General features: G+C 39.3%; 1 protein-coding gene across 2 annotated transcripts; it reads left to right on the top strand.

Moving 5' to 3' along the window:
• The first annotated feature begins 1,663 nt into the window (after positions 1 to 1,663).
• Positions 1,664 to 24,746, top strand: asns (asparagine synthetase). Of its 2 annotated transcripts, none has more exons than XM_054764038.1 (12): positions 1,664 to 1,743; positions 3,286 to 3,540; positions 11,234 to 11,471; positions 11,543 to 11,713; positions 11,775 to 11,876; positions 14,622 to 14,749; positions 17,933 to 18,059; positions 19,460 to 19,566; positions 21,393 to 21,493; positions 22,251 to 22,332; positions 22,416 to 22,571; positions 23,981 to 24,746. In XM_054764038.1, exons 2-12 carry the CDS (start codon positions 3,292 to 3,294, stop codon positions 24,191 to 24,193), a joined length of 1,674 nt encoding a protein of 557 aa, XP_054620013.1. In that variant the 5' UTR covers positions 1,664 to 1,743; positions 3,286 to 3,291; the 3' UTR covers positions 24,194 to 24,746. The 2 variants fall into 2 exon arrangements, with proteins under 2 accessions (XP_054620013.1, XP_054620014.1); XM_054764039.1 differs by lacking the exon at positions 23,981 to 24,746 and adding an exon at positions 22,660 to 23,461.
• Positions 24,747 to 25,590: the final 844 nt, after the last annotated feature.

The following is a 25,590-nucleotide window of genomic DNA, read 5'->3' as shown; positions in this document are numbered from 1 at the left end:
AATGCCTGCTTTGACCATAAGCGTGTTTTGTGTTAACATTTTTGGCTTTCTGGAACGGATGAATTGATTTACTTGATTTCCTACAGGAAAAATGGCTTCCGTTTTCAACCGTTTCGGTTTTCGGGAGGCCGTCTAGAACAAATTAATGATGAAAACCGAATTTGCACAGTGGAAAACACAACACAAAACAAAACAAATGTATTACTTGTGTGTGTATATATAATAATATGTGTAATATAAAAACAGCTTGAGAAGACCAAAAAAAAAACCTATCATAAAAACAGTAAAAAATCTAAAAAACTTTTTAAAAATAACTACAGGTAACTGGAATTAAACTGTTACTACAAACTGGAGTTATTTATGCTGACACCCCTATTGAAAAGCCAGCGTTCCAAGAAATGCTGCAAAAGTTTGGCAGACAGGGCGAATTTGCTTGTCAGGAAATAAATGTCACAAATGGCAATTTATTTGGTCTTTAAAAATGTTGCCGATAAAAGTTTGTGTCAATTTGTAGGACACTAAACATTTCAAAACGTGCCTGCATTGTTTGGTGACTCAGTTAAATGCCATGAGAGAATTTCCGCGAAGTAGGATTCCGTATTTACAAATGGAATATTTTAGTAAGCATAGAAAACCTGTTGACGACCTTCTAAATACATTTTTGAACATTATTACAGCCCTCCAGACATGAAATAACACCTTTACACTCATATAAATCAATATAGTAGACATAATATGAGAAAATAAGATTGTGTTGCTATAAATGTCTTCCCAAGGGGAGCTGAGTGGCGGGTGAACAGGAAGTTACATTGGGGATTCTGAGTTGAGTTTTAGCTTAGTGTGGGTTACGGCTGCAAAAGTGGCCATTGTTTTTATTCGGGATTATTGTGCCTGTTGTGAGAGAATTCAAACCTGCAAGAAAAGCCTGGTTCTTGTGTGTCTCATGTAACATTAGAGTAACATTGCTGACACCTAGTGACCAGTGTTGAAGGGTCACTAGGAGAATAGCTAAAGAAAATGTTTTCAGATAAGTTTTGGAGCCTTTTTAAAAAAAACAAACTTTTTTTTTTTTACCTTTTACCTACCTGAAGTACAGGAAAAGTTCTGATACTAAATGTCTGATCACCCCCTGGTGAGTTTTTTTGGGTATATAATCCTCCATCTTGGCAAATGCAGAGCATAAAAATACGTTGAATGCATTTGATTTTTTGCTAGCTTGTGCTAGCTCCGCAAGTCAGAGACGAGCTTTCCAGCTTCGGGGTGCAGCAGTACTGCAAGTGCCTCCCTTATGACATTTCTTTGTATTTTATTGTGTGATTATTGTCTAATTAGAATAAGAATAACGACGACACACTTACATTAAAGACATGACAGACTGTAGAAAGTCATGGTGTATAATGAACATTTCTTTTATTTTATTGGTTTTTGCATTTTTCATCATGACAGGTGAGGTTCTTGTCACGTGACTGCTACACGGTATACTACATATACTGTATATTCGGTAGTGTATTTTGTATGTTTTGTATTTGGCTCTTAAGTATGACAACGTATAGCTTTTCTTTCTTGTGTGCAAAGTGAACGGACGTACAAACTGCTCTTATTTTGAAGAAAAGAGTCTCAGTTTCCGGTTGTGTTTGAATGGACTTAATAAAAGCGCCATCACCAACACTGAGTGAGCTACTTGTACTTGTACATTTTGTATTGTTCTATTTCTCCACAGAAGCTTTGAAAGAAGTCATAAAGGTAAGTTGTGTAATTTATTTTTGTCGCTTCAAAGAAAGGTCGACTTTCACCTTTAGGGAATTTTACAAAGGAATTGTATGATAAAAAAAAGAAACGTCATTAAAACGTTCAACTCGTCATAAAAAGGACTCGTGTTAGTGTATCACCTTGTTGCATTCATCACGCTCATACTTCATTGTGTGTGTGTAAATACATCTTTATGACAACCTCTGTGCCTATGGAGGATCAACTTCCATGATTTGCTGCCAATTCCAGTTTCTCAGTCTCTGAAAGTTCGCAATCCAAATGAAAAACATTGACAAGAATACGTCTTAATTGATAATATTTGATCACTGACGTTGATAATTGACAAGAATACTTCATAATTGATAATATTTGATCACTGACGTTGATAATTGACAAGAATACGTCTTTATTGATAATATTTGATCACTGACGTTGATAATTGAGAAGAATACTTCATAATTGATAAAAATGCCTGATCACTGACAAGAATACTTGATCATTGTCATTGATTATTGACAAGAATACTTGATTATTGTCAAAAATACTGGATCATTGACAAGAATACTTGAACATTGTCAAAAATACTGGATCATTGACAACAATACTTGATCATTGTCAAAAATACTGGATCATTGACAACAATACTTGATCACTGACAAGAATACCTGATCATTGACATTGATTATTGACAATTGCCTAAAATATGTGATCATTGACAAGAATAGTTGATCATTGTCATTGATTATTGACAAGAATACTTGATTATTGTAAAAAATACTGGATCATTGACAATAATACTTGATCATTGGCAGTGATTATTGACAAGAATACTGGATCATTGACAAGAACACTTGATCACTGGCATTGATTATTGACAAGAATACTGCATTACTGTATTGACGAGAATACTTGATCATTGACAACAATACTTGATAATTGGCATTGATTATTGACAAGAATACTGGATCATTGGCATTGTTTATTGACAAGAATACTGCATTACTGTATTGACGAGAATACTTGATCATTGACAAGAACACTTGATCACTGGCATTGATTATTGACAAGAATACTTGATCATTGACAACAATACTTGATAATTGGCATTGATTATTGCCAAGAATACTGGATTATTGACGAGAACACTTGATCATTGACGACAATACTTGATAATTGCCAAAAATACTTCATTATTACCAAGAGTACTTGATTATTATCTCACAGTTTTTAGTTTTCGGAGTGCCATAGTCTTTAAGCATAGAAGTGGTGGTTTGTTTGCAGAGGGAAGAATGAACATAAATAACTCTGCGTTGAAATTGCTGTTTACTTTTCTCTTCTTAGAGCGCCAAGTCTCGGGCTCACTCCGGTGGGACTAGCAAGCGGGCGGGGTCCGGACATATCTCTCTTTCTTTCCCTGTAACTTTCACTTGTCTCGCTGTCCGCTTTATCCATATCTAAACACACAAGTGGTGGTGTGGTTTTGCTGGCATGTATGTAAGCTTTCATAATAGAAACAATAACAATAAATATGCACAGGTGGACATGTGTGGCATCTGGGCTGTGTTCGGCATCGACGGCTGCTTGTCGGCTCAATGCGTGAACGCCATGAAGATCGCACACCGAGGTCCCGACGCCTTCCGCTTTGAGAATGTGGATGGATTCACCAACTGCTGCTTTGGCTTCCACCGTCTGGCCATCCTGGACCGGATGCACGGCATGCAGCCTCTGCGTGTCAAGAGCTTCCCTTTCTTGTGGCTGTGCTACAACGGCGAGATTTACAACCATCTTGTGGTAACAACATATTTAATGATTAGATATGTCAGCTGTGGATTTTTTCTTCAGATAGTTCAGCATATACAGTGGAACCTCAGCTAGCATGCGCCCCAGATAACATGTTTTTTGGTTAACGTCAAAAATCGATGCCAAAATTTACCTTGGTTTGCGTACCTTTTCCGGTTAGCATACAATTCATCTTGTCGTGTTATTAATATGCTGCGTGAGTCCAACTGTGTTCTTAATGTATTTTTATTACAAAACGTCATTAGCATCCCATGGATAAGATAAGAAAGGCATGGATTTTGAGCTGGAGGGATATGAAATGAACTACATCAGCAGGAATAACAAAAGTGGACAAGGAGTGGCTATGGCTGATATATACAGTGTGTATATATATATATATATATATATATATATATATATATATATATATATATATATATATATATATATATATATATATATATATATGTGTGTGTGTGTGTGTGTGTGTGTGTGTGTGTGTGTGTATCACCAGTGATATATGTTCTCTTGAAAAAGTAGTAGTAGTAGTAGAAATTATGTAGGCCTCTCACGACACAAATTTTGCTGGTTGATTTGGATTGTGCTAGAAATTATCGTCGATAATCGATTTTATTGACTTTTTTTAGACAATGTTTTCATTATTTGTCATGAGAGGTGTACTTCACATTTGAACCACTAGATGGTACTCAAGTACAGTGTACGGTGTACCTGTGTGAGACATTAGCTTGACACAAAAGTTGCCCGTATGTATGTTTTTGCAATGTAGCCAGCGTAGCATGTGAGCGTGCATAATTTTGCACTGTTCTGTTTATATTTGCAAACCAAACACCTCAGTAAGCGTTAACTGTCATGATGTAGGCTCCGCTACATCGGTAGTTTTTTTTTTCCCAGTTGAGGAAACTGTCAGGGTCGGCTGTGGCTTTCGCCTCAGAAACCATCACTTCTGCACCTTCTTCATGTTAGCGTATGCTGCCTCACAAAGCTAACTGCTAAACCCTCTGTACTCCACTCACTAGTAGCCCCGCCTCCACAAAGAGGCTGAATGACACGAGGGCCCACTCTCTCTGTTCATTCCACTATAGAACCAATGAGCACAGACAGATGTAGAGTGAATCCTCTTGTCATCCAGCCTGTGTGGCACAGAGAAACAAGCAGATGAGACACACGCATACATGCACGTCCATTTATTGAGGGCATTATAATTATCGACCTGTTTTTTTTTTATCGTTGGATTTATCTATTATCGTGACAGGCCTACAAATGTGTTTTTGTCCAAATTAAGGTGATTTGATGAATTCCATTTTTCATATCATATAGCCAATAGCAGGGGTGCAACAAGGAATTCTGGGCCCCATGAAAAAAAAAATCATGTTGGGACGCCCTCCTTTTTTAATAATTACCTATTTTTTGGGTCCCCTGGCAGTCATGGGACCTTGGGATTGTCCTAACTCTTCCCCCTTATAAGGTACCCCTGGCCAATAGCACTCATCATAAATAAATTGAAAAATTGACAGTTAATCTATGTGACTGGTATCAGCTAATTTTACTCATGGATGATTGGTATCGAAATCGGCAGCATAAAGCTCTGGTCGGAGTATCCCTAATGATTTTAGAGAGAAACTTAAAACACTGATACTCTTAACGCTAAAAAACTTCAGTATATCACTATGTAGAATCAAATAATGGAACGGATTGAGTAAAGTACTCAAACAATGCACTAAAATGAGCCATTTCAAGGAACTACAAACTAGAGCCCCCGCCAATATATGGGGCCGATTGTGACAAATCACAGATTAATCAATATCGGTGAAAATGTACACAATATGTAGCCGATATATAACATTTATTTGCTGCGCCGCGATCCATTTTTTTTACCCCATAGAAAGCTTAGTATAACAATATAACACTACACTTTAGTGCTACGCTGTCAGGGATCCGTCAAGGAGAACGTTCTAGTTTTCACACAAGTTTTAGAGAGTGTATCGCAGCGTTTTAACGTCGTATAAGTTGCATCTCTGTGAGATAAAAATGGATGCAACTGTTACAGTAATTCACATGTCCACCATTATCTATGACTATTATACCGCGTTTTAAAGATATATGCAGATATACACAGCGTCCCATTCCATGCAGAAAAGGTTCAAAGTCATGTATTTCGTTTTCATCCGATATGTTGTATATTTTGAAAGCAGCTACATTGTAACATAAAATGTAGTTTAGTCCCTTGTATTAAGTCTAGTAACGTGATGCATGTTTTGATTATTTTTTTGTTTGTAGTCAATTTTTTTTTTTTTACTTTGTAATGTTTGCCTCAGTATTTGTTTTTCAGCTGTTTGCAAATGCTCAGTGCCTGCAGATAGAACTTTTCAACAGCTTATAAATATGACAAATTGATATTGGTAAGCAAAGCAAAGAACGCTACAAATTTGTGGCAACACCTAAAAGAAGCGTGTCCTTATGTTGACGGTCTTACTAACTAAACTTCCATCCATCCATTTTCTATGCCGTTCTCCTCATTAGGGTCGCGGGGGCTTGCTGGAGCCTATCCCAGCTGACTTCGGACGACAGGCGGGGTACACTCTGGACCGGTCGCCAGCCAATCGCAGAGCACATATAGACAAACAACCATTCACACTCGCATTCATGCCTATGGACAATTTAGAGTCGCCAATTAACCTAACATGCGGGTTAGGAGTAGGGTTAGGGTTAGGTGCGAGGAAACCGGAGCACCCGGAGAAAACCCACGCATGCACAGAAATGCCCAAGGGAGAATCGAACCCAGGTCTTCCCGATCTCCAGACTGTGACTGTGTGGCCAACATGCTAACATGCTAACCAAATTAGTGTTTTCTACACGTTCGCTTCTTAAACTATTAATTCATGTTGAAATTAAAAATGTGCCCATTGGTGAAACCTTTTCAATACGTTGCCTTGACTTCGGCTGGATTGTCTTTTGCATCAACATTTTAAATTCTTGTGTATCGGTAATGTTTGATAGCAAATGCTAACTGGATGTAATACATGAACTGTGTGCCCTAATGAACGTTACATAGCTAATTTGTCTGACATATGGATGCAACTATTTAGCAGTTATGTGGAATTATCTTTATTTCCACACTGAAGTGAATTATGATAGCAACTACTTTGATGACCTGTAAACTTTGAAAATGTGAATGTGAAATACTAATCATTAATATTTACAAGTTTACTGGTTACATTTTGTACATGTTATATGTTTTATAGAAAAAGGTAGATCATTTTGACTTGTACTTGCATGCTGAGAAAGTGCGTGCACTCCTGATATACGTGTATAACGTACATAAATACCTACTCATATTTTTTAAAAATAAATATAGTAAATATATATAATTTATATATTTATACTTGTAGTAGTAGGTAGATCTTTGGGACTTGGTCATTTTAAAAGTAGCTCGCAGGCTAAAAAAGTGTGAGCACCCCTGATGTAGAGTATATCCTGTGTAGATCAATGCTCCTTTTTCATGTATTGGCCGTTATCAGCCGATGTATCAGATATCGGCTGTTTTATTGGCATCGGCCCCCAAAAATCCCACATCGGTCGGGCTCGAGTACATACAGTTGATGTTTACAATGTATAAAGAAGAAGAATCTTGAACCACAGGAAATACCTGTACAATGCTATGACACATGACTACTGCACTACCGCACGTACTCACTCATCATCCAACAATGTTTCTGTCAACTATTAACTTTTTAATCACTTATTATTATGCATTTATTATTTTATTCATTATGAGGGTTCTATAACTTATTTATAATGATTCACAAATAGTAACTCAATTGTATCACATTGTTATACTGCCTTATCAATTTCTTATGTTATTTCAGAATTGGTAAAAGGTACATGTTGAATACAGGAAGTTGCAAATGTATTAGGAATTGCTAGGATTGAATAGGCTTTGCTTTTTCCTACGCCTTTTTGGACATGTGTAATTAGGAACTGTAATATGTGATGTATTCCGAAGATGATAACATGTATGCATGTAAATTAAACCATTACCATTACTATTACCAATACAGTCTGAGCTTGAAACAGGAACCAGTCTTATGCAGGTCCATAATCTTGTTGACGGTCTTGCAGTTCATTCCAGTCTTGTGCAGGTCTATAATCTTACTTATGGTCTTGTACTACAGTCCGGTCTTGTGCAGGTCTACAGTCTTATTGGTGGTCTTATAGTCCATTCTAGTGTTGTGCAGGTCTGCAATCGTATCGATGGACTTCTTCATTCCGGCCTTGCACAGGTCTACAGTCTTGTTGAAGGTCTTGCAGTTCGTTCCAGGGTTGTGCAGGTGTACAATCTTGTTGATGATCTTGTAGTACATTCCTGTCTTGTACAAGGTCTATAATCTTACTGATGGTCTTGCACTACATTATAGTGTTGTGCAGGTCTACAATCTTGTTGACGATCTTGTAGTATGTTCCAGTCTTGTGCAGGTCTACCATCTTACTGATGGTCTTGTACTACATTCCGGTCTTGTGCAGGTCTCCAGTCTTGTTGATGGCCTTGTAGTCCATTCCAGTCTTGTGTAGGTCTGTAATCTTATTGATGGACTTGTAGTTCATTCTGGCCTTGCGAAGTCTTGTTGATGGTCTTGCAGTTCATTACAGTCTTGTGCAGGTCTAAAGTCTTATTGTTGCTCTAGTGGTCCATTCCAGTCGCATGTTGGTCTATAGTCTTTTTTGATTGTCTGTCTAGTAGTCCCTTCCAGTCTTGTGCAGGTTTACAATCTTGTTGATGGTTTTGGAGTCCATTCCAGTTATGTGCAGGTCTACAATCTCTTTATACACATAATAAATTGAGATTAGAAGTACTTTCTAAAAGGGACAGGACTCATTAGTGTGTTTCATGGACACATTACCACTCTGTGGAGGTCACAGTGCTTGCTGGTTGGTTAGGTTGGGGATGAAATACTTATTTAACTCAATCTAGTGATAATTCATTCATAATTAGAGTTTGTCTAAATGTAAATAGAAGTCCAGGGTCTACCCAACTCTCTTGCCCATAGTCAGCTGGGATAGGCTCCAGATCATGTGTCACAGCAGGAGAAAATGAAAGAATTCTTGAGAGTATTTTTTGGACACAACAATGTTGTATAAGTCCAATAGAGTCATTGTTGGCATGCTGCCTACATGAAATGCAACGTGGAACATGTTTTTGTACGCATACACACACTGCCAACATCTGCTATCGCTTTTCCCAGTTTGGACATGCTCATAAAACCTCAGGATTTGTCTCCGGAAACCCTGTACAAATCCCTATGGCGGCTGGCTCGTCTCCACGGTACAGCTTTTAAGACACAGTATAGGGTGCTCATAAAGTCAAGTTATGGAAAAACAGCATCATGCTTTTTGAGCTTTTTAGCAGCTTGTGAGAACTTTTATACATTTTTCCATTTGGTTGGTGCCGTAAAAGGCAGAAAAGGACATTTCCAACGTCCCCTAACTGCCAGTGGACCCCAAAAAATACATAATTACTCATAAAATGAGTTAACAAAAACTTATTTGACTTACCGGTACTTTTTGAAGACAACACATCACTGGTGAAACTTTCAGAGGATGAGATGTCTTTGAGAAGGATGAGACTTTGATGTGAGAGTACATTGGTGGAGCGCTAGCAGGACTTCCAGGTAGCACATAGGTGGGCTCCAAGTGAGAGAGCAGTCGGTGAACCCGATGTCTTCCACCGCTGAGACAAGCTGGTCATCCCGTCCGATGAATTCAGTTATTTTTTGGGGTTATTTGCTTAGCCTTCTGACTATCACGCACATACAGGCGAGTGTTATCCGGCATTTTGGCTGCGTTAGCTGCTGTTTGACTGACGATCACACCGTGAGCCACGAAAAACTCACCATACTCCGTCAAGTGTTTGTTCTTCAAATGCCGTATTAAATTCCAACTTTTTAACAGTGCTACCCCCGCAAGATATTTTCTCAAAATATTATGACGTTTACAAAATAACTTCTTTTTTTCATTAATACCTTACCTCTATGCTTCTACTACTTATTTTTCCTTAGAATTTCACGACCGTATTCTCGTAAAATTTTTCTCGTTAGAATATGACTTGTTCTCTTCATATTTTGACTTTATTCGTGTACAATTACAGCTCTTGTTTTCATTTCTGATGTTGTTGCTTTTTTTTTACTTTTCCAACTAGTTCAACTTTCTTCTTGTAAAATTTCCCCTCGTAATTCTGACTTTATTCCCACAATATTGTGACTTTATTCTTGTAACTTTTTCGGCAACCTATTTTTCTAAAAAAAAAAAAAAAAAAAAAAAAGTGTTTTTAAATAACCTCTTTTTCCTTTATTATTTCAACTTCATGCTACTAAAATGACATTATTTTTCCTTGTAATATTAGGAAGTTATTCTCGTAAAATTCTGACCTTTTTTACTTGGGTTGCAATTTTTTCTCTTAATATTTTGACTTTATTCTTGTAAAATTATTTTTTCCATTTTTGCTCTTAAAAACATTTTTTGGGGGGATTTTCTTGTTATTATATATATTATATATATTTATTATATATAATATTTATATATTATATATATTTATTATATATATTATATATGTATTTATTTATTATATATATTTTTTATGTGCCGCGGGCCAATTAAAAACAGCCATTAAATCATTAGCACACTGTTGTGTGTCTCCCTGAAACCGTTCCCCCTGTAACCTTTGTTAACTAGTCTGGGAGACGAAACACATTTAGTCAGTCAGCCTGGTCTGTGAGAGGTGCCAGAGATGCTATCTTTTGCTTCCATACGTTCCTTGAAAGCTTGTTGCGGTGCCTTGTTGTCCTCTCTCAGTGCCTTATCTCCGATAAGACTGCAATTTTTTTTTCTTTCTTTGCTTATGGGGACTGCATATACTGTTGTTGTGACTGCATATGCTGCATTTCAGTCATCTTGTTCAGCGGGTCTTCTTTTGTTTGTTAATCTCATCACCATCCGCCCTGTTGTGTCACGGGGTTCAAGATTCAAACTGTTATTATCAGGGAGCTATCCTGTTGATCAAGAACTTTTTTTTTTCTATTGTTGCTATTTTTTTTTTACCTCAGATATTTTCAACATTCTTCTTAAATAGTCTTTGTAAATTATTAATTTGTTATTCTTGTAAAATCACGACTTCGAGGTTAAATTACGACTTTTTTTCCCTTAATATTTTAACTTTATTCTTGGAAAATCAGAGCTTTTTTTCCATTTCTGCTTTTTTTTAAATTTTCCAACTATTTCAACTTTCTTCTAGTAAATTTTCTTTATTCCCATAATATTTAGACGTGATTCTCGTCACGTGACTTCTTCCGCAACCTAATTTTCCAAAAAACAAATTTTGTTTTGTTTGCGTTTCATAATATTACAAGTTCAATAAAATAACATATTAGTTATTTTTATGCTACAAAGATGATAATAATATTGCAACATTATTCTCATTAAAATGATGACTTTTTCTCGTTAGACGACAACATTTTCTCTTTATGTGTTGACTTTATTCTTGTAAAATTACTGCTGATTTTTGCTGTGGATGTTTTTTGTCCATAAAAACAGCCGCGGTCCACAAATGCTGGACACCCTTGCTGTAGTATTTCCCATCTTGTGAGCTTGATAAAGGCTTACATTTACTGTGCTTTCTCTGACTGCCTTTCAGCTGAAGAAACAATTTGAGTTTGAGTGCCAGACTGAAGTGGACGGTGAGATTTTGCTTCATCTTTACCAACGCTTCGGTATTCAGAAGGCGGCGGCTCTACTGGACGGCACCTTTGCTTTCGTCCTGCTGGACACGGCCAACAGGAAAGTGTTCCTGGGGAGGGACACGTATGGAGTGCGGCCTTTGTTTAAACTCCTGACTGACTCCGGATTGCTTGCAGTCAGCTCTGAAGCAAAAGGTAATGTCATAGATGGAGACTTTATTCAATTCCAAGTACAATACGTCTTCTCTTTCTGACTTTTCGTCCAGGTCTCACAGGTGTTAACCCTGCCAAAATCATCCCCTTTCTGCCGGGACACTTTGAGGTCTTTGACTTGAAGCCCAACAGCAAAGTGAAGTCGCTTCAGATGGCGCAGTTTCACGAGTGCACAAAGCAACCCGCCCATGCTCTGTATGACAGCGTGGGGAGGCTGGCAACAAGTATGACTTTTGTTGATGCAGCACTTTATGCCAATGGAATAATTATCATCACTTTCCATAGGCTTTGATGAGGAAATTGTGAAGGGCAACATCAGAACCTTGTTTGAGAATGCCGTGAGGAAGCGTCTCATGGCCGACAGAAGGATTGGCTGTCTCCTCTCAGGTCATTTTTCATCACTTTTTTATTCCCGCCCATCTGCCGTTCTCATGCTTCTGTCTCATCCACTTGTCTTTGTTTACGATAGAAGCTCTGACTGTTATCGCTGGCCACGACTCCAGCTAGCCAAAGGCTTGACTGCGCTTTGCAGGAGAGCCTTGGTTAGCGTCATTAATCCGTTCCGGAATCAGTTTTCCAACTACAGTGGAACCTCGGTTAGAGTGCGCCCTGCTTAGCGTGTTTTTCAGTTAACGTTGAATCTTTACCTCCATTTTACGTACATTTTCCAGTTAGCGTACAATACGGCACGCATCTTGGCGTGTTATTAATACACTGTGTGAGTCAAACTGTGTTCTTGATGTGTTTTTAATCACAAATCGTCCTTAGCTTCTTTGTTAGAAGCTAACTTGCTAAGTTACAAAATGGCAACCGGAACTGGAAGTCAGCTACGTAGTCTGTACAGGATGTCATCCGCGGTTGACTTTCAAAAATGTTCACACAAAACACGTTTTTACATAAAACAATTCTAAATGCATATAAATGGCCACTGAAAGGGAACAGTTAAGGTTGTTTTCACCTTCATTGAAGGCGTGATGTGACTTCCTGTTTGGCCTTGAGTCATTTCAGTGTTTTTCACATTGCTGGCCCTTACAACTTTCTTTGGCTCCATTTTGGGTTACTGGGGTGAGAAATACTATTGAATTCAAGAAACAACTCATGACAAAACAGGAAGGCGGTGTCCGTGTGTTGTCCCGCTGCCACATCGTGTCTTTGGGAGCATTCACATCAAGAGTCGCGTCTTCAGTGAAGGTAAAAGTAGCCTTAAATGTCAATTTATCCCTTTCATTCATGTATTTATATGCATTTCCAATTGTTTTCTGCATGTAAAACTATAATTGTAAAACTACACAAACGTGTGTTAACATTTTTGGCTTTCTGGAACGGATTAATTAGATTTATATTATTTCTTGGGAAAAACTGATTTGGTTAGCACCCATTTCGGTTATGGTACGAATTAATGACGCTAACCAAGGTTCCACTGTAAACCGTTCCACAAAGCCAAAAATGTTAACACAAAACACGTTTTTATAGTTTTACAATTATAAGTTGTGGGTGTCACGTCACCACTGTGCCTCAGCCCACAGGACAGATTAAAAAAAAAGTAAATTACAACAGTAATTGCTCAAAAACATATTTTGTTATAAATATATTATATTCATTACATCGCTGACCGAGAGTCTCAAACATGTTATTTCACTACTAAAAGGTGAAATCAAAAGGAAGGAATTGTGAGATAGGACCATTTTCGGCATTTGTACATGGAACGCCACAAAAAATGGTCAGAGCGCTTGGAAATGTGTGAATCACTCTGCGCGCTTTTATTTTTGTGTGTGCGTGGTGGTGCGTTGTGCGTTCATTGGCAGCAGAGGGCACGCGCGTCACACGTATCTGCAGCATCGACGCAGCGAAGGTTCCTCTTACGTGCTACGCCGTGCGTGTCTGCGTACTCACCACGTACGGATCCCCAAATTTTGCCCACGTTTTTGCAAGAAGACAGCGCGCACTTGCAAGTACGGTGGGCTGGGACCGCCGCTTTAGCGTACGCCAACGCCCGCCAGTGTAATAATATCCACAAATGTAATAAACCACAAACGTTATAAAAATCTGCAGCTTTTAATGTAATAATTTTGCAAACATAGTACATTTTCCACAAACATAATAGCTGCTGCGTACTACAAACATAACATGTGACTTCCCACAAATGTAATAACGCATAACAATGAATGATGATCGTTGTGTTACCTACTAACAGCCTCCTACGGGCCGTGGGTGCGAAATCCAGCTACTGACACTCCATGATCACAGACAGCCCAGCCCTTCACCCAAGTGTTGTATTTACAAATGAGCAATCAACCCAGATTTCTTCATATTCATATTTGTTTTGTAGCCGATGGGAGTTAAATCAAATGTGACGGGAATTTTTTTTTTTTTTTTTTATCAAGCTATCCACAATCTGTGTCCTTCGCCTCACGTTTGCAGGGTTATTACATTAAAAGCTGCAAATGTTTATCATGTTTGTGGTTTATTATGTTTGTGGACATTATTACATTGGCGGGCATTACACCGGTTAGCGTGTTTTGCGGTTAACATCGAACATTTACGCCACACTTTTGCCTCGGGTTCATTTTCCGGTTAGTGTACAATATTGGGCAGATCTTGTTGTGTTATTAAGACAGTGAAAGAGTCCAACTGTGTCATGTATTTTTTAAATCGCAAAACATCCTTGTTAGCATTCCATTAGCTTGCTAATACATGGCAACAGGATGGCAACTATGATGTCATCAGTGGTTCACTCTCAAAAATGTTAACACAAAACACGTTTTTATAGTTTTACAAACAGAAAACTATTTGAAATGCTTATAAACACATATACATGATGAATGAAAAGGGATAAATGAATATTTAATATTTCATGCGTCTTTGATGGGCATTTGGAATGCTTTTCTGCATGTAAAACTATAATTGTAAAACTATACATATGTTTTTGTGTTAACATTTGTCAAATTTGTGGCATAACTGTGTTATTTAGCAAAGAACTACAGCGTCATTAACTGAAAAACAAGGTGGACGCTAACAGGGGAGCCTTTTTTCGTCAATTTGTTACAAAAGCTGCACGAGTGCAAACTTGCCTGAACGGAGAGAGTCGGTCTCGAGAGTTTCCGCGATCCTAATGCTTTTTGAATTGAACAGGGGGTCTGGATTCCAGTCTGGTTGCTGCTACGATGGTGAAGCTGGCCAAAGAGGCTGGTCTGCAGTATCCCATCCAGACATTTTCGATCGGGTCAGCGGACAGCCCAGACATCTTAGCTGCACGTAAGGTAGGTGTTTCCATTGAATGGGTTTTATTAGAGCGGTCAAAATGCAAATTGATCCATCATCATGATTCATCTGAATCCGATTTTTATCGAAATTAATCCATCTGAATGACTCAGATGTGTTGATTAATCAGATTACAATTTTTTATTGTCTATGTATCAATATTTGGATCTACCATGGAAGGGAATTGATCCGATCCCCTGCGGGTTTTCTACCTTTATTGCAACAGAGAATACCAACAGAACATGTAGAAAAAACACATTTGCAATGAAAGAAGTATTTGATGGCACAAAAGGTGGTTTAGTATCAGTGTAGAAAGCAGAGGTCAGGGAGGATGTTGGTCCACATTTCTTTGCAAACACTTTTTTAAATCCTCAAGGTTTCTAAACTGTTGTTTGCCAACTCAAAGTTTCAGTTCCCGCCACAGGTTTTCAATAAGATTATGGTCCAGAAGACTGGCTAGGCCACTCCAGGATCCTACCGGTAACTTGCTTCTTCTTGGGCCACTCCTTTGTTACCCAAGTTGTATGTTTTGGGTCATTGTCATGCCAAAAAAGATCCGTGCGAACAAGCCGCACGGAAATCCGCTCGAGAGACCGTGTGTGACGTTATACTCCGTGTGGCGTCTGGTCCCAAACTGCATGGGGCAGTGTATCGAAAACACGCGGCTACCACGGTACTAAACTAGAGCGAAAGAAGTTTGCCGTTGTTTATTTGACTTCCAACATGACTACACTTGCGCGACTACTTGAAAAAGGGGAATTGTGTTTATTTGTACCCCGCCTGTTGCCCGAAGTCAGCTGGGATGGGCTCCAGCATGCCCCCGCGACCCTAAAGAGGAGAAGCGGTATAGAAAATGAATGGATGGATGGATGGGTTTATTTGCTGCTGCGACAGAAAAGGAAGAGAAGGTGGTCCACTCGTCCTTTGAATAGGAGTGCTGCAATCGCAGCTAGTCAAGTTGTTTTAAGTCAAACAACTTGACTTAAAACACAACTTGTTTCAGTGTTTCTTTATGCTTAAACGACAGTGCGTCGTGGTAGGCTTCCTCATATAACTGCCGGTATTTCTGTACTTAGCTGCGAGGATCTCCTGCTCGTATGCCATTTTTTTCCGCGTGTCTCTGTCCACGTAATTTGAAAAATTTGGAGGTGCACGGAGCGGGAATTTTTCCGCATGAAAAGGGCAGCTTGAGGGGGCGTGTGGGTGTGAAAATGACAATTTGTCCGCACGGAGCCGCATGGACGTCAAGGATGCAGAAAGCATAAAACAGGCTTTAAGCATGAATCAGCAGGAATCAAGCAGAACAAGCCGGGGAATTTGTGCCACATTCGGGATAGGATTTGAAATTTGTATGCTTGGCTCCTTTTTTCCTTGGCGGCATGACGTGATGTGAATTGACGACGCGTCAATGGTGAGTGGCGTTTCAGCAGGCTTCTTGGTTTTCAGCACCTCTGCACTGTCCACGGCGGCGGCTCCTGGTGCAGTTAACTTGGCCCCTTTTTTCCTTGGTGGTATGATGTGATGTGAATAAGGCGGCGCTTGTAATGCTTGTAATGTTGTTGTGTGATAATGTTTAGAATGGAGTTAGTGTGCAGTTAGAATACCTTTTGAATGATGTTTTTCCACTTCAAATCCACCTCGAATGTTTTCAGCATGCTCAAAACATTCGGGCTGGCCACAAGAATGGGCCCTAATATTTGGAACGGTTCTGCTAGAATGCAGAATTCAAATATCCAGCAGTAAACCACCCCACCACCTGCATGTTTGACAATAGGAATGCTGTTGTTGGGACTCATATTCACCATTTCTCTGCCTCCAAACACGTCCACTCCACTTGATGCATGCAAAGAGCGCCATTTTGGTATTCAGATGGCTCAGTTGATGTGTCTTCTTGAGCAGTGGGACCTTGTAGCCACTGCAGGATCTCAATCCATTCCAGCAAAGTGTCTTACTAATGTTTTTCTTTCTGAATGTGCTCCCAACTCCCTTGACATCATCAACCAGCTACTCCCTTGTCATTCTGGGCTCCTCCCTCACCTTTCTCACGATCATCCTTACCCCACCAGGTGAAATCTGGCATGGTTATATTATGTTATATTACTTCAGGGTTGTCCAAAGTGCCACCTGGGGGCCATTTGCGGCCCGCAGTTGTTTTATTGTTGGCACATTCTAAAAATAGAATTTAAGTCACAATATTAAATGAAAAAAGTTGTACTTTAACAAGAAAAAGCCTTAATTTTATGAGAATAAGGTAATATGATGATGAAAAATAATGCCATTTTTGTCGCAGAAAGTTGAAATATTAAAGAAAAAAGAGGTTATTTTTAAAGTCGTAATAATATGACAAAAAAACAAAAAGAAAATATTATTTTAGGAAAATTACGTTGTGGAAAAAGTAAAAATATTATGGGAATAAAGTCTTAAATATGAGAAGAAAAGTTACAAGACGAAAGATGGAAAAAAAGGCGGGAAAAAAGCAAAGAGTGAAGTTGATACTAATAATAGTCTTTTCTTGAAATATACTGTATATAACTTCTTAGCATATCTACCTGTTTCGCTTTACAAAATATCAAAGTGGAAAAGTTGCATCCTTTCATTTATGTGGTCCTCGCTGGAAGACAAGTAGATGAGCTAAGAGGTTCTATATATTTCAAGAAAAACTGCATCCCAGCTTTGTGATGGTAATTAGGACTTTATTCTCATTCAATTTGGACTTTTTTTTCCTGCAACCTAATGTTTTCCAAAAATTACCACTTTCATTTGTTGTGTTGTTTGTTTTTCAGAATATTAACATTTTTAAAAATTATTTTTTTTCTTCAATATTTCAACTTTATGCTGCTAAAATGATTATGATATTTTTCCTCTGGATATGCCAACGTTCTTCTTGTAAAATCACAGGTTTTTCTCGTTACATGACAACTTTTTTCACTTCATATTTTGACTTTCTTATTGTAAAATTACTGCTGATTTTTCAAATAAAAAAAAAAAGTTTTCTTGTTAAATCTAATGTTAAAATGTGCCATGGGCCACTTAAAAAAAAAAAAAAAAAAAACATCAGCGGGCCGCACTTTCGACACCCACTGATCTAGAGCAGCAAGTGACCCTGAAAAAAGTTCTGCGTGATTTGCGTTTATTCATGGTGAATACGTTTTGCTTGGACGCTATGATGTTGTGTGTCCAAGGTTGCAGCTTACATTGGAAGCGAACACCACGAGGTGAACTTTACTGCAGAAGATGGCATCCAAGCGGTGGAGAAAGTCATCGAAAGCCTTGAGACCTATGACATCACCACCATACGAGCCGCAGTTGGTAAGTGCAATTTGAAGAGGTGTTGAGAAAGTGTGTTGCCCCTTCTGTTGACTGGCAGTCTTTCCAAGGTGTACCCCGCCCCATTTCATTTGGCTCAAATTAAAATTCATTTTTAAAGGTGCTCTTCCTCTTTGACTACAAACAAAAATATACGAACACCACCACTGGCTAGCATGTTGCCATAGGCTACAGCTTTAGTATCATAAGCGCACAACAAACATCTAAGGCACACGTGTGCGTGTTAGGTGGGGTGTGGCTTGCAGCTGCGATGCAGGAAGTGGGCAGAATATACAGTTTTCAAGTTTAGTGCCCCCATGCAGTTCCTGACCCAGGCACCTTTAATGGGATATGTTGCTTGGCCACCTGTAACACTATAGCAGCACTATAGCAGGTAGTTTAGCAGACAGTAATCCCTCGTTTTATCGTGTTTGATTCTACTCCTATCACTCAATATAGTCGACATAAACAGAAAATAAGACATAAAAGACATAACATAAAATCACAGGTTAGCATTGACAGGGTTCCTTGTTTTTTCCTGGACAATTCAAAAGCATTGTTATGATATGTAGTATTCTACACTGGTCACTAGGTGTCGGTAATGTTGCTGTAATGGTCGGTGTGAGACACAAGCACCAGGCTTGATTGGGGGAACAACAGGCTTTGATTGCAGGTTCTAATGATCTCACAACAGGCACAATAATCCCTGATCAAAATCCTTCATAAAAACACGGGCTACTGTTGCGGCCGTAACCCAAGCCAAGGTAAAACTCAACTCTGACCCCCTGACACACGAGCACAACACGCACATCTTAAATAGCTTGTTCACTATTATTATTTCTACTATATTGGATAATAGCAGTGTAAAGGTGACTGTAGGGGTGTTATTTCATGCGTAGAGGGCTCTAATCATGTTAAAACTGTATTTCGAAGGTCGTAAACAGGTTTTTCTGTGCTCTATGAAAATATTCCAAGTATAAAAAAAGGAATCCTACGTTGCGGAATATCTCACCTCAAGTCTCCTGCTTTTCTTTGGATCACGGCTGCAAAATAACCCAAAGGAAGTTGCAAGTGTCAGCATTTTGATAAAGGAGGCGAGAAACAATTGAAATCAAGAAATAACTCATAGCGGAAAAGGACGATGGTGTAGAGGCCTCTAATAATGTTACAAACTGTACTTAGAAGGCGGTAAACTGATTTTCTATGCTCTAACTAGGAAAATATTCCATTTTTAAATGTGGAATCCTACTTTGTGGAAATTCACTTATCACCTAGAACCAATTGACGAGGGATGACTGTATTGGCAACATAGAAAATGAATGAATGTATGCATGAAAGATGATATGTAGATTTAGAATGTACCTGGCACAATGAACTGTAGCTTCTTCCCCTTCTTCCTGTAGGAATGTACTTGGTTTCTAAGTACATCGGTGAGAAGACTGACAGCGTGGTGATCTTCTCTGGGGAAGGCTCCGATGAACTCACTCAAGGTTACCTTTACTTCCACAAGGCAAGTTCTCCGTTATTTGGACGCATGAATATTTATCATGGATAATATTTATTTTGGCAGCATTCACTGGTCTGTTTGCATATTAGCAAATTGTGTTTGGAAACTACAAGTTGTCCCATTCCAATCCTTGAGGGAAAATTCACATTTCGCTCTGGTGTGTATTTTCGATAGACTGTTGAGAGCACACAAAGCGGTCGCGACACAGGACGGCAAGAAGATGCTCAACGGTGTTGATTTCCTCAAAGGTTGGGTGTCAAGAAGTCAAGCGGTTGGGAACATGCCAAAGAAGGAAGGCGATAACACAAACAGTTGGGAAAGCTTTCCTTCTTACAAAGATTTGAACAGCGCAGTCGTCCCTCGCCACTTCACGGCCTCACCCTATCACGTTTTTTCAATGTTTATCAATCAATAAATCATTTTGCTTCGTGGTTGACCGCATCCTATAATTAGTCAAAAAAATATGCATATTTATGTAGATTTGTATTGATTTATTTTTAATTTCTTGGCCTAAATGAATCATTTTCAAGCATAAAAATGGTTAAATGAAGTAGAATCCAAATGAGGGATTCAGAAGACTCATTCAAAGACGGGCTGATATTTACTATTCTCCACTGGTCAGTAGGTGTCAGTTACAGTATGTCACATTGATGAGACAGTAGCCACCACAGGAAGTACTGTACAAAACAGGACCTCTCCCAATGCTAAGATGTGTGAGTCTGTATTATGTTTTATTTCTGTCTTATATGTCTTATTTTCTATTATTATGTCCACTATATTGGGTAATAGGAATGTAAAAGTGACTATAGGGGTGTTATTTCATGCGTAGAGGGCTCTAATCATGTTAAAACTATATTTAGAAGGTCGTAAACAGGTTTTCTATGCTAGTATAAAAAAAAGAATCCTACATTGCGGAATATCTCACCTCAAGTCTCTTGCTTTTCTTTTGATCACGGCTGCAAAATAACCCAAAGGAAGTTGCAAGTGTCAGCATTTTGATAAAGGAGGTGAGAAACAATTGAAATCAAGAAATAACTCATAGCCGAACAGGACGGTGGCGTCCGCGTTCATCTCACTGCCACATCATGTCTTCCAACAATCAACAATTACTCTTCAGGGAAGGTAAAAGTAACCTTAAATGTTCATTTATCCCTTTTATTCATCATTTATATTCAATTAAAATTGCTTTATGCATGTAAAACTATCATTGTAAAACTACAAAAACATGTTTTGTGTTAAGATTTTGGAGACTTGTGTGTTACTGCGTTAGTTAGCGAAGAACGACAGAGTCCACCGCTGATGAGGTCATAGACAGACGACGGAGCTGACTTCCGCCTCCTGTTTTCATGTATTGCAAGCTAAACAAGGACGTTTTGTAACAAAAATACATTAAGAAGTTGGGCAGTCGGACTCACGCGGTGTATTGATAACACGACAATACGCGCGCCATGTTGTGCGCTAACTGGAGCAAAATTTCAGTGTAAATCTTTAACCAGAAAAAGGAAAATCGCGTTAACCGGGGCGGCGCTAACCGAGGTTCCGCTGTATTTGGATCTGTATAATTCTGACCCTGTATGGATTAGAGAAAATCCAAAATAAAGTCAAAACTGGTGTGCCCAATTCAATGTCATCATTCCACCCTGGAAATAGAACAGTTGAAATGAATCATGAAAAATTCAATGAACGTTAGAAATGAATGAATTCCCATTGATGTAAACTTCTGACCACTGCTGTTACGGGCGAGTGGGGAGTGTTTGGTGTGTCCTTGCAGGTAGTTCTTCGACATTGAATGCAATCATTTTCCAAATATACGTGTACTTCTCCTTTAGAGTCCAAGTGCCGAAGCAGGAGCAGAAGAAAGTGTTCGGCTGCTGAAACAACTCTACCTGTTCGATAATCTCCGAGCTGACCGCACCACTTCTGCACATGGGTAACGTTTTGCATTTTTGTCTGCTATATGTTGTAATGCAGGGATTTTCCATCGCGGGCCGCACACTGAAAAATCCAAGAATGGAGGGGCCATTTTGATATTTTACTTTTTTAAACCAACTCATGTAGATATGCTAAGAAGTTATACGTAGATATATATTTAAAGAATAAAACAGCCTGGATCAAAAGCCTGAAAAAGTGTAACTTGTGTAACTTTTCTTCATAAATTACACTTTTTTTGCTTGCTTTTTCCATTTCTGTTTGTTTTTTTCTAAATATTTCAATATAATAATATTTCTTGTAATGACTTTATTCCCATAATATTTGGACTATATTCTAGTAATACTTTTTTCTAGTAAAACTTTTTGCAACTTCATTCTTTGTTTTGTTTTGTTTCTCATAATATTCCGACTTCTTTACATTTTTGCTTTGACATTTCAATGTTATGCTTCTAAAAAATGACATCTTTTTTCCTCACATTACGAATTTATTTTCATAAAATGACAACATTTTTATGGTCAAATTTGGACTTTCTTCTCCTCTTATAACTTTTTCTCAACCTAATTTTCCAAAATGTGCAATTTTTTCATTGTTTCGTTTCTTATAATACGGTGTTCCCTCGTTTACCGCAGCGGATATGTTCCCAAAATAAGTGAAACCCGTGAAGTGGCCAGTCTTACAGTCCTTAGGGTGTCGTTAATCTTTTCACTATACTGAGATGTGATTTGAAAAACATCGCTGATACATTGTGGTTTCAGGTTGGAGCTGAGGGTGCCTTTCCTGGACCACAGACTGACCGCATACTACCTGTCCCTGCCTCCAGAGATGAGAACTCCAAGAGTTTGTTCTTTTTTTGCTTCGATTTAAATCACGAGTTGCTGCCAAGTGTCGCTCTCCTAAAAGTATTTCGTCTTTGTGAGCAGCATGGCGTGGAGAAATATGTTCTGAGGGACTCTTTCAAAGGTGTGAAATTGATCCCTGATGAGATTCTGTGGCGCCGCAAAGAAGCTTTCAGTGATGGTGTGATGTCTGAGAAGAAATCCTGGTACATCGTCCTGGAGGAGTACCTCGATTCTGTGGTACGTGTTACAGTAACATGCAATCAGGCCGATGATCTTTGACACAGTACAAAATCGCACTGTGGACCAACTCTACACCCCCCCGTAGGGTCCTTGAGGGTGCGGTGGAGTTTGCTCAACCAGTCTGCATGTCTTTTGTGGATTGGAGAAGGCATTCAGGTGCTGAACAGAATTATTAGCAGGTGCAGAAGGGATCTGGTTTGCTGGCTGCAGGGTTGGGTCTCTGCCTTTTGCAGATGATGTTGTCCTGCTGGCTTCATCGGGCCGTGATCTTCATCTTTCACGGGATCAGTTCCAGGCCGAGTGTGAAGCGCCTGGGATGAGAATCAGCACCTCCAAGTGGAAGAGTTTAAGTAGAGGTCGACAGGCGGATTGGTGCGGCGTCTGCAGTAATGCGGACTCTGCATCGGTTGGTCATGAGCTTTGGGTAGGGACTGAAAGGACAAGATTGCAGGTACAAGTGACCGAAATTAGTTTCCTCCGTAGGGTGGCTTCTCTTTTAAGCCTAGGTCACAACCGGTCATACGGGCTCCTACGGTCGGTGTACAAAAACCCCCGCAAGGAACGCTTGTGATGTGCTGGTTTTTGAGCCGTAGATTGGCCGCAGACCAGCCACAGAGGTTCTTTGTCATATCAAACAAACTCTACAGGCGCTTACGTTTTTTCCATGACAAACGTACACACTTCGTACGTCTTTGTGCGTCGTCCGTACGACCAACGTGTGTCTTTCGTAGGCTTTCGCTGCTCCTCTGCATTAAGAGGAGCCAGATGTGGTGGCTCGGGCATCTCATCAGGATGCCTCCTTGGGGAGGTGTTCGGGGCACGGCCGACCGGTAGGAGGCCTCGGAGAAAACCCCGGATACGTTGGAGAGACCATGTCTTTCAACCGGCCAGGGAACACCTCGGGATCTGTCGGGATGAGCTGGACGAAGTGGCTGGAGAGAGGGAAGTCTGGGCTTCCCTGATCAGGCTGCTGCCCCCGCGACCCGACCTCGGATAAGCGGAAGAAGATGGATGGATGATTGCTTGCAATAAGTATTTGATCCCCTAGCAACCAGGAAGCATTCTGACCCCCACAGAGTGGTTATGTGTCCATGAAACACACGAATACGTCGCCTAATCTCCACTCATTGTGTGGGTAAATGACATTTGTCACACAAACGCTCTCCACTACCATGAGCAAGACCAAAGAGTTGTCCCCAGGGACAAGATTGTAGACCTGCACAAAACCAAGCTCTATGCAAGAATTCACCTAGTGGGGCAAGGATGGTTGTGAGGAAGGTGAGGGAGCTGGTTGATGATGTCAAGGGAGCTGGGAGCATAGTCAGGCTTTGGAATGGGGTCAAAAACCTAAACCATCGGAGGATCAACTGTAAGCAAAACAAACAGTGCCTTGTTTCTTGTGTCAGGTGGCTGACGCCGAGCTGGCAAACGCACCGAGGCTCTTCCCTCACAACACTCCCCGCACCAAAGAGGCCTTCTTCTTCAGACAGTTGTTTGAGAAACACTTCCCTGGCCGCGCTGAGTGGCTACCTCATTTCTGGATGCCGAGCTGGATCGACGCCTCCGACCCATCAGCTCGCACTCTGTCCATCTACAAGCTTAATAGCAACAGCGCGTGACTGGCACCACCGTGTGTCAGGACGCAGACATCAATCAAGTTAATTCCATTTTGATTATAGTGGAACCTCAAAGTGATCCAAATCAAAATACTCACATATCCTGTACTGCTAAACCAACAGGGACTATTAGGTGGTGATTTTTGCCATTTTATTCTCTTATTAGTGACAAAACAGGAAATGGTCATCGTACAATATCATAGGAAGCGCCTGGCATTCATTAATCCTTTTACATTAGAGTATTTTTCATTCTCACGGTAACAAAGGACAAATTGCGTCCCTTTTCCCATCAGTACGAGACATGTACTTTTGTTTCTAAGCACAGGACGGTCCGGTTCTTGGACAACATCAGTGTTGCTTTCTATTTTATTTTATTTACAAAAAAACAACAACAATGAACAATACTTTTTTGGAAAATTAGGTTGCGAGAATAAATTCAAATATTATAGTAATAAAGTCATGATTATGAGAAGAAAATGTACAAGAATGTTGAAATAGTTGGAAAATAAAAAAATAACGGAAAAAAATTGGAAAAAAAAGTTGTACTTTTACCAGAATAAAGTCAAAAAATGTACTATTTCAACTTTCTTGTAAATTTTCTTGTCGTAATTCTGACTTTATTCCCATCGTATTTTCACATATTTTCTTAGGTTTTTCCGCAACCTAATAAAATAAATAAATGAAATTACAACTTTATTTGTTGCTTTGTTCTTTAATATATTATGACTTTTAAAAACAATGTTTTTTCTTTCATATTTCAGTTTTACGCTACTAAATTGACATTACGTTTTCTCATAATATAATATAATAATATATATAATATATAATAATATAATATGATGATGTTGCTCTCGTAAAATCACAACTTTTATTGTTAGATTACAACTGTGATCTCTTAATATTGTGTCCAATTACTGCTGATGTTTGAGGATTTTTTTATTAAATTAGGTTTAGAATTAATATCATCACGATACCACCTTGATACCACTTCCAATGATACTACCCCATGATACCATCACTTTTGCGACCATCTCCAACGTTACCATCCCCAGTGATACCACCTGCTGTGATGCCACCCCCTGCGTTACTACCTTCTATGATACTGTCCCCATGTTACTACCTCAAATGTTACTATCTCCAGTGATACCACCTCCCATAATGCCACCTAATAATATAACCCCATATGATAACATGTCCTGTTATGCCACCCCCACGATACGATCTCCTATGATACAGACACCTATGATACCAGTTCCGATGACACCACCCCATGATACCACCTCCTATGTTGTCACCTTCTCTGATACCCGCAGTGATACTACCTCCAATGATATCGCCCCCAGTGATATCACCCCCATAATACCACCCAATATAGCACTTCCTATGATATCATCCCATAT

Source organism: Dunckerocampus dactyliophorus, chromosome 20, assembly GCF_027744805.1.
Source record: "Dunckerocampus dactyliophorus isolate RoL2022-P2 chromosome 20, RoL_Ddac_1.1, whole genome shotgun sequence".
Taxonomy (NCBI): domain Eukaryota; kingdom Metazoa; phylum Chordata; class Actinopteri; order Syngnathiformes; family Syngnathidae; genus Dunckerocampus; species Dunckerocampus dactyliophorus.
Note: the sequence above shows the minus strand (reverse complement) of the source record. Positions and strands in the feature narration are given on the sequence as shown.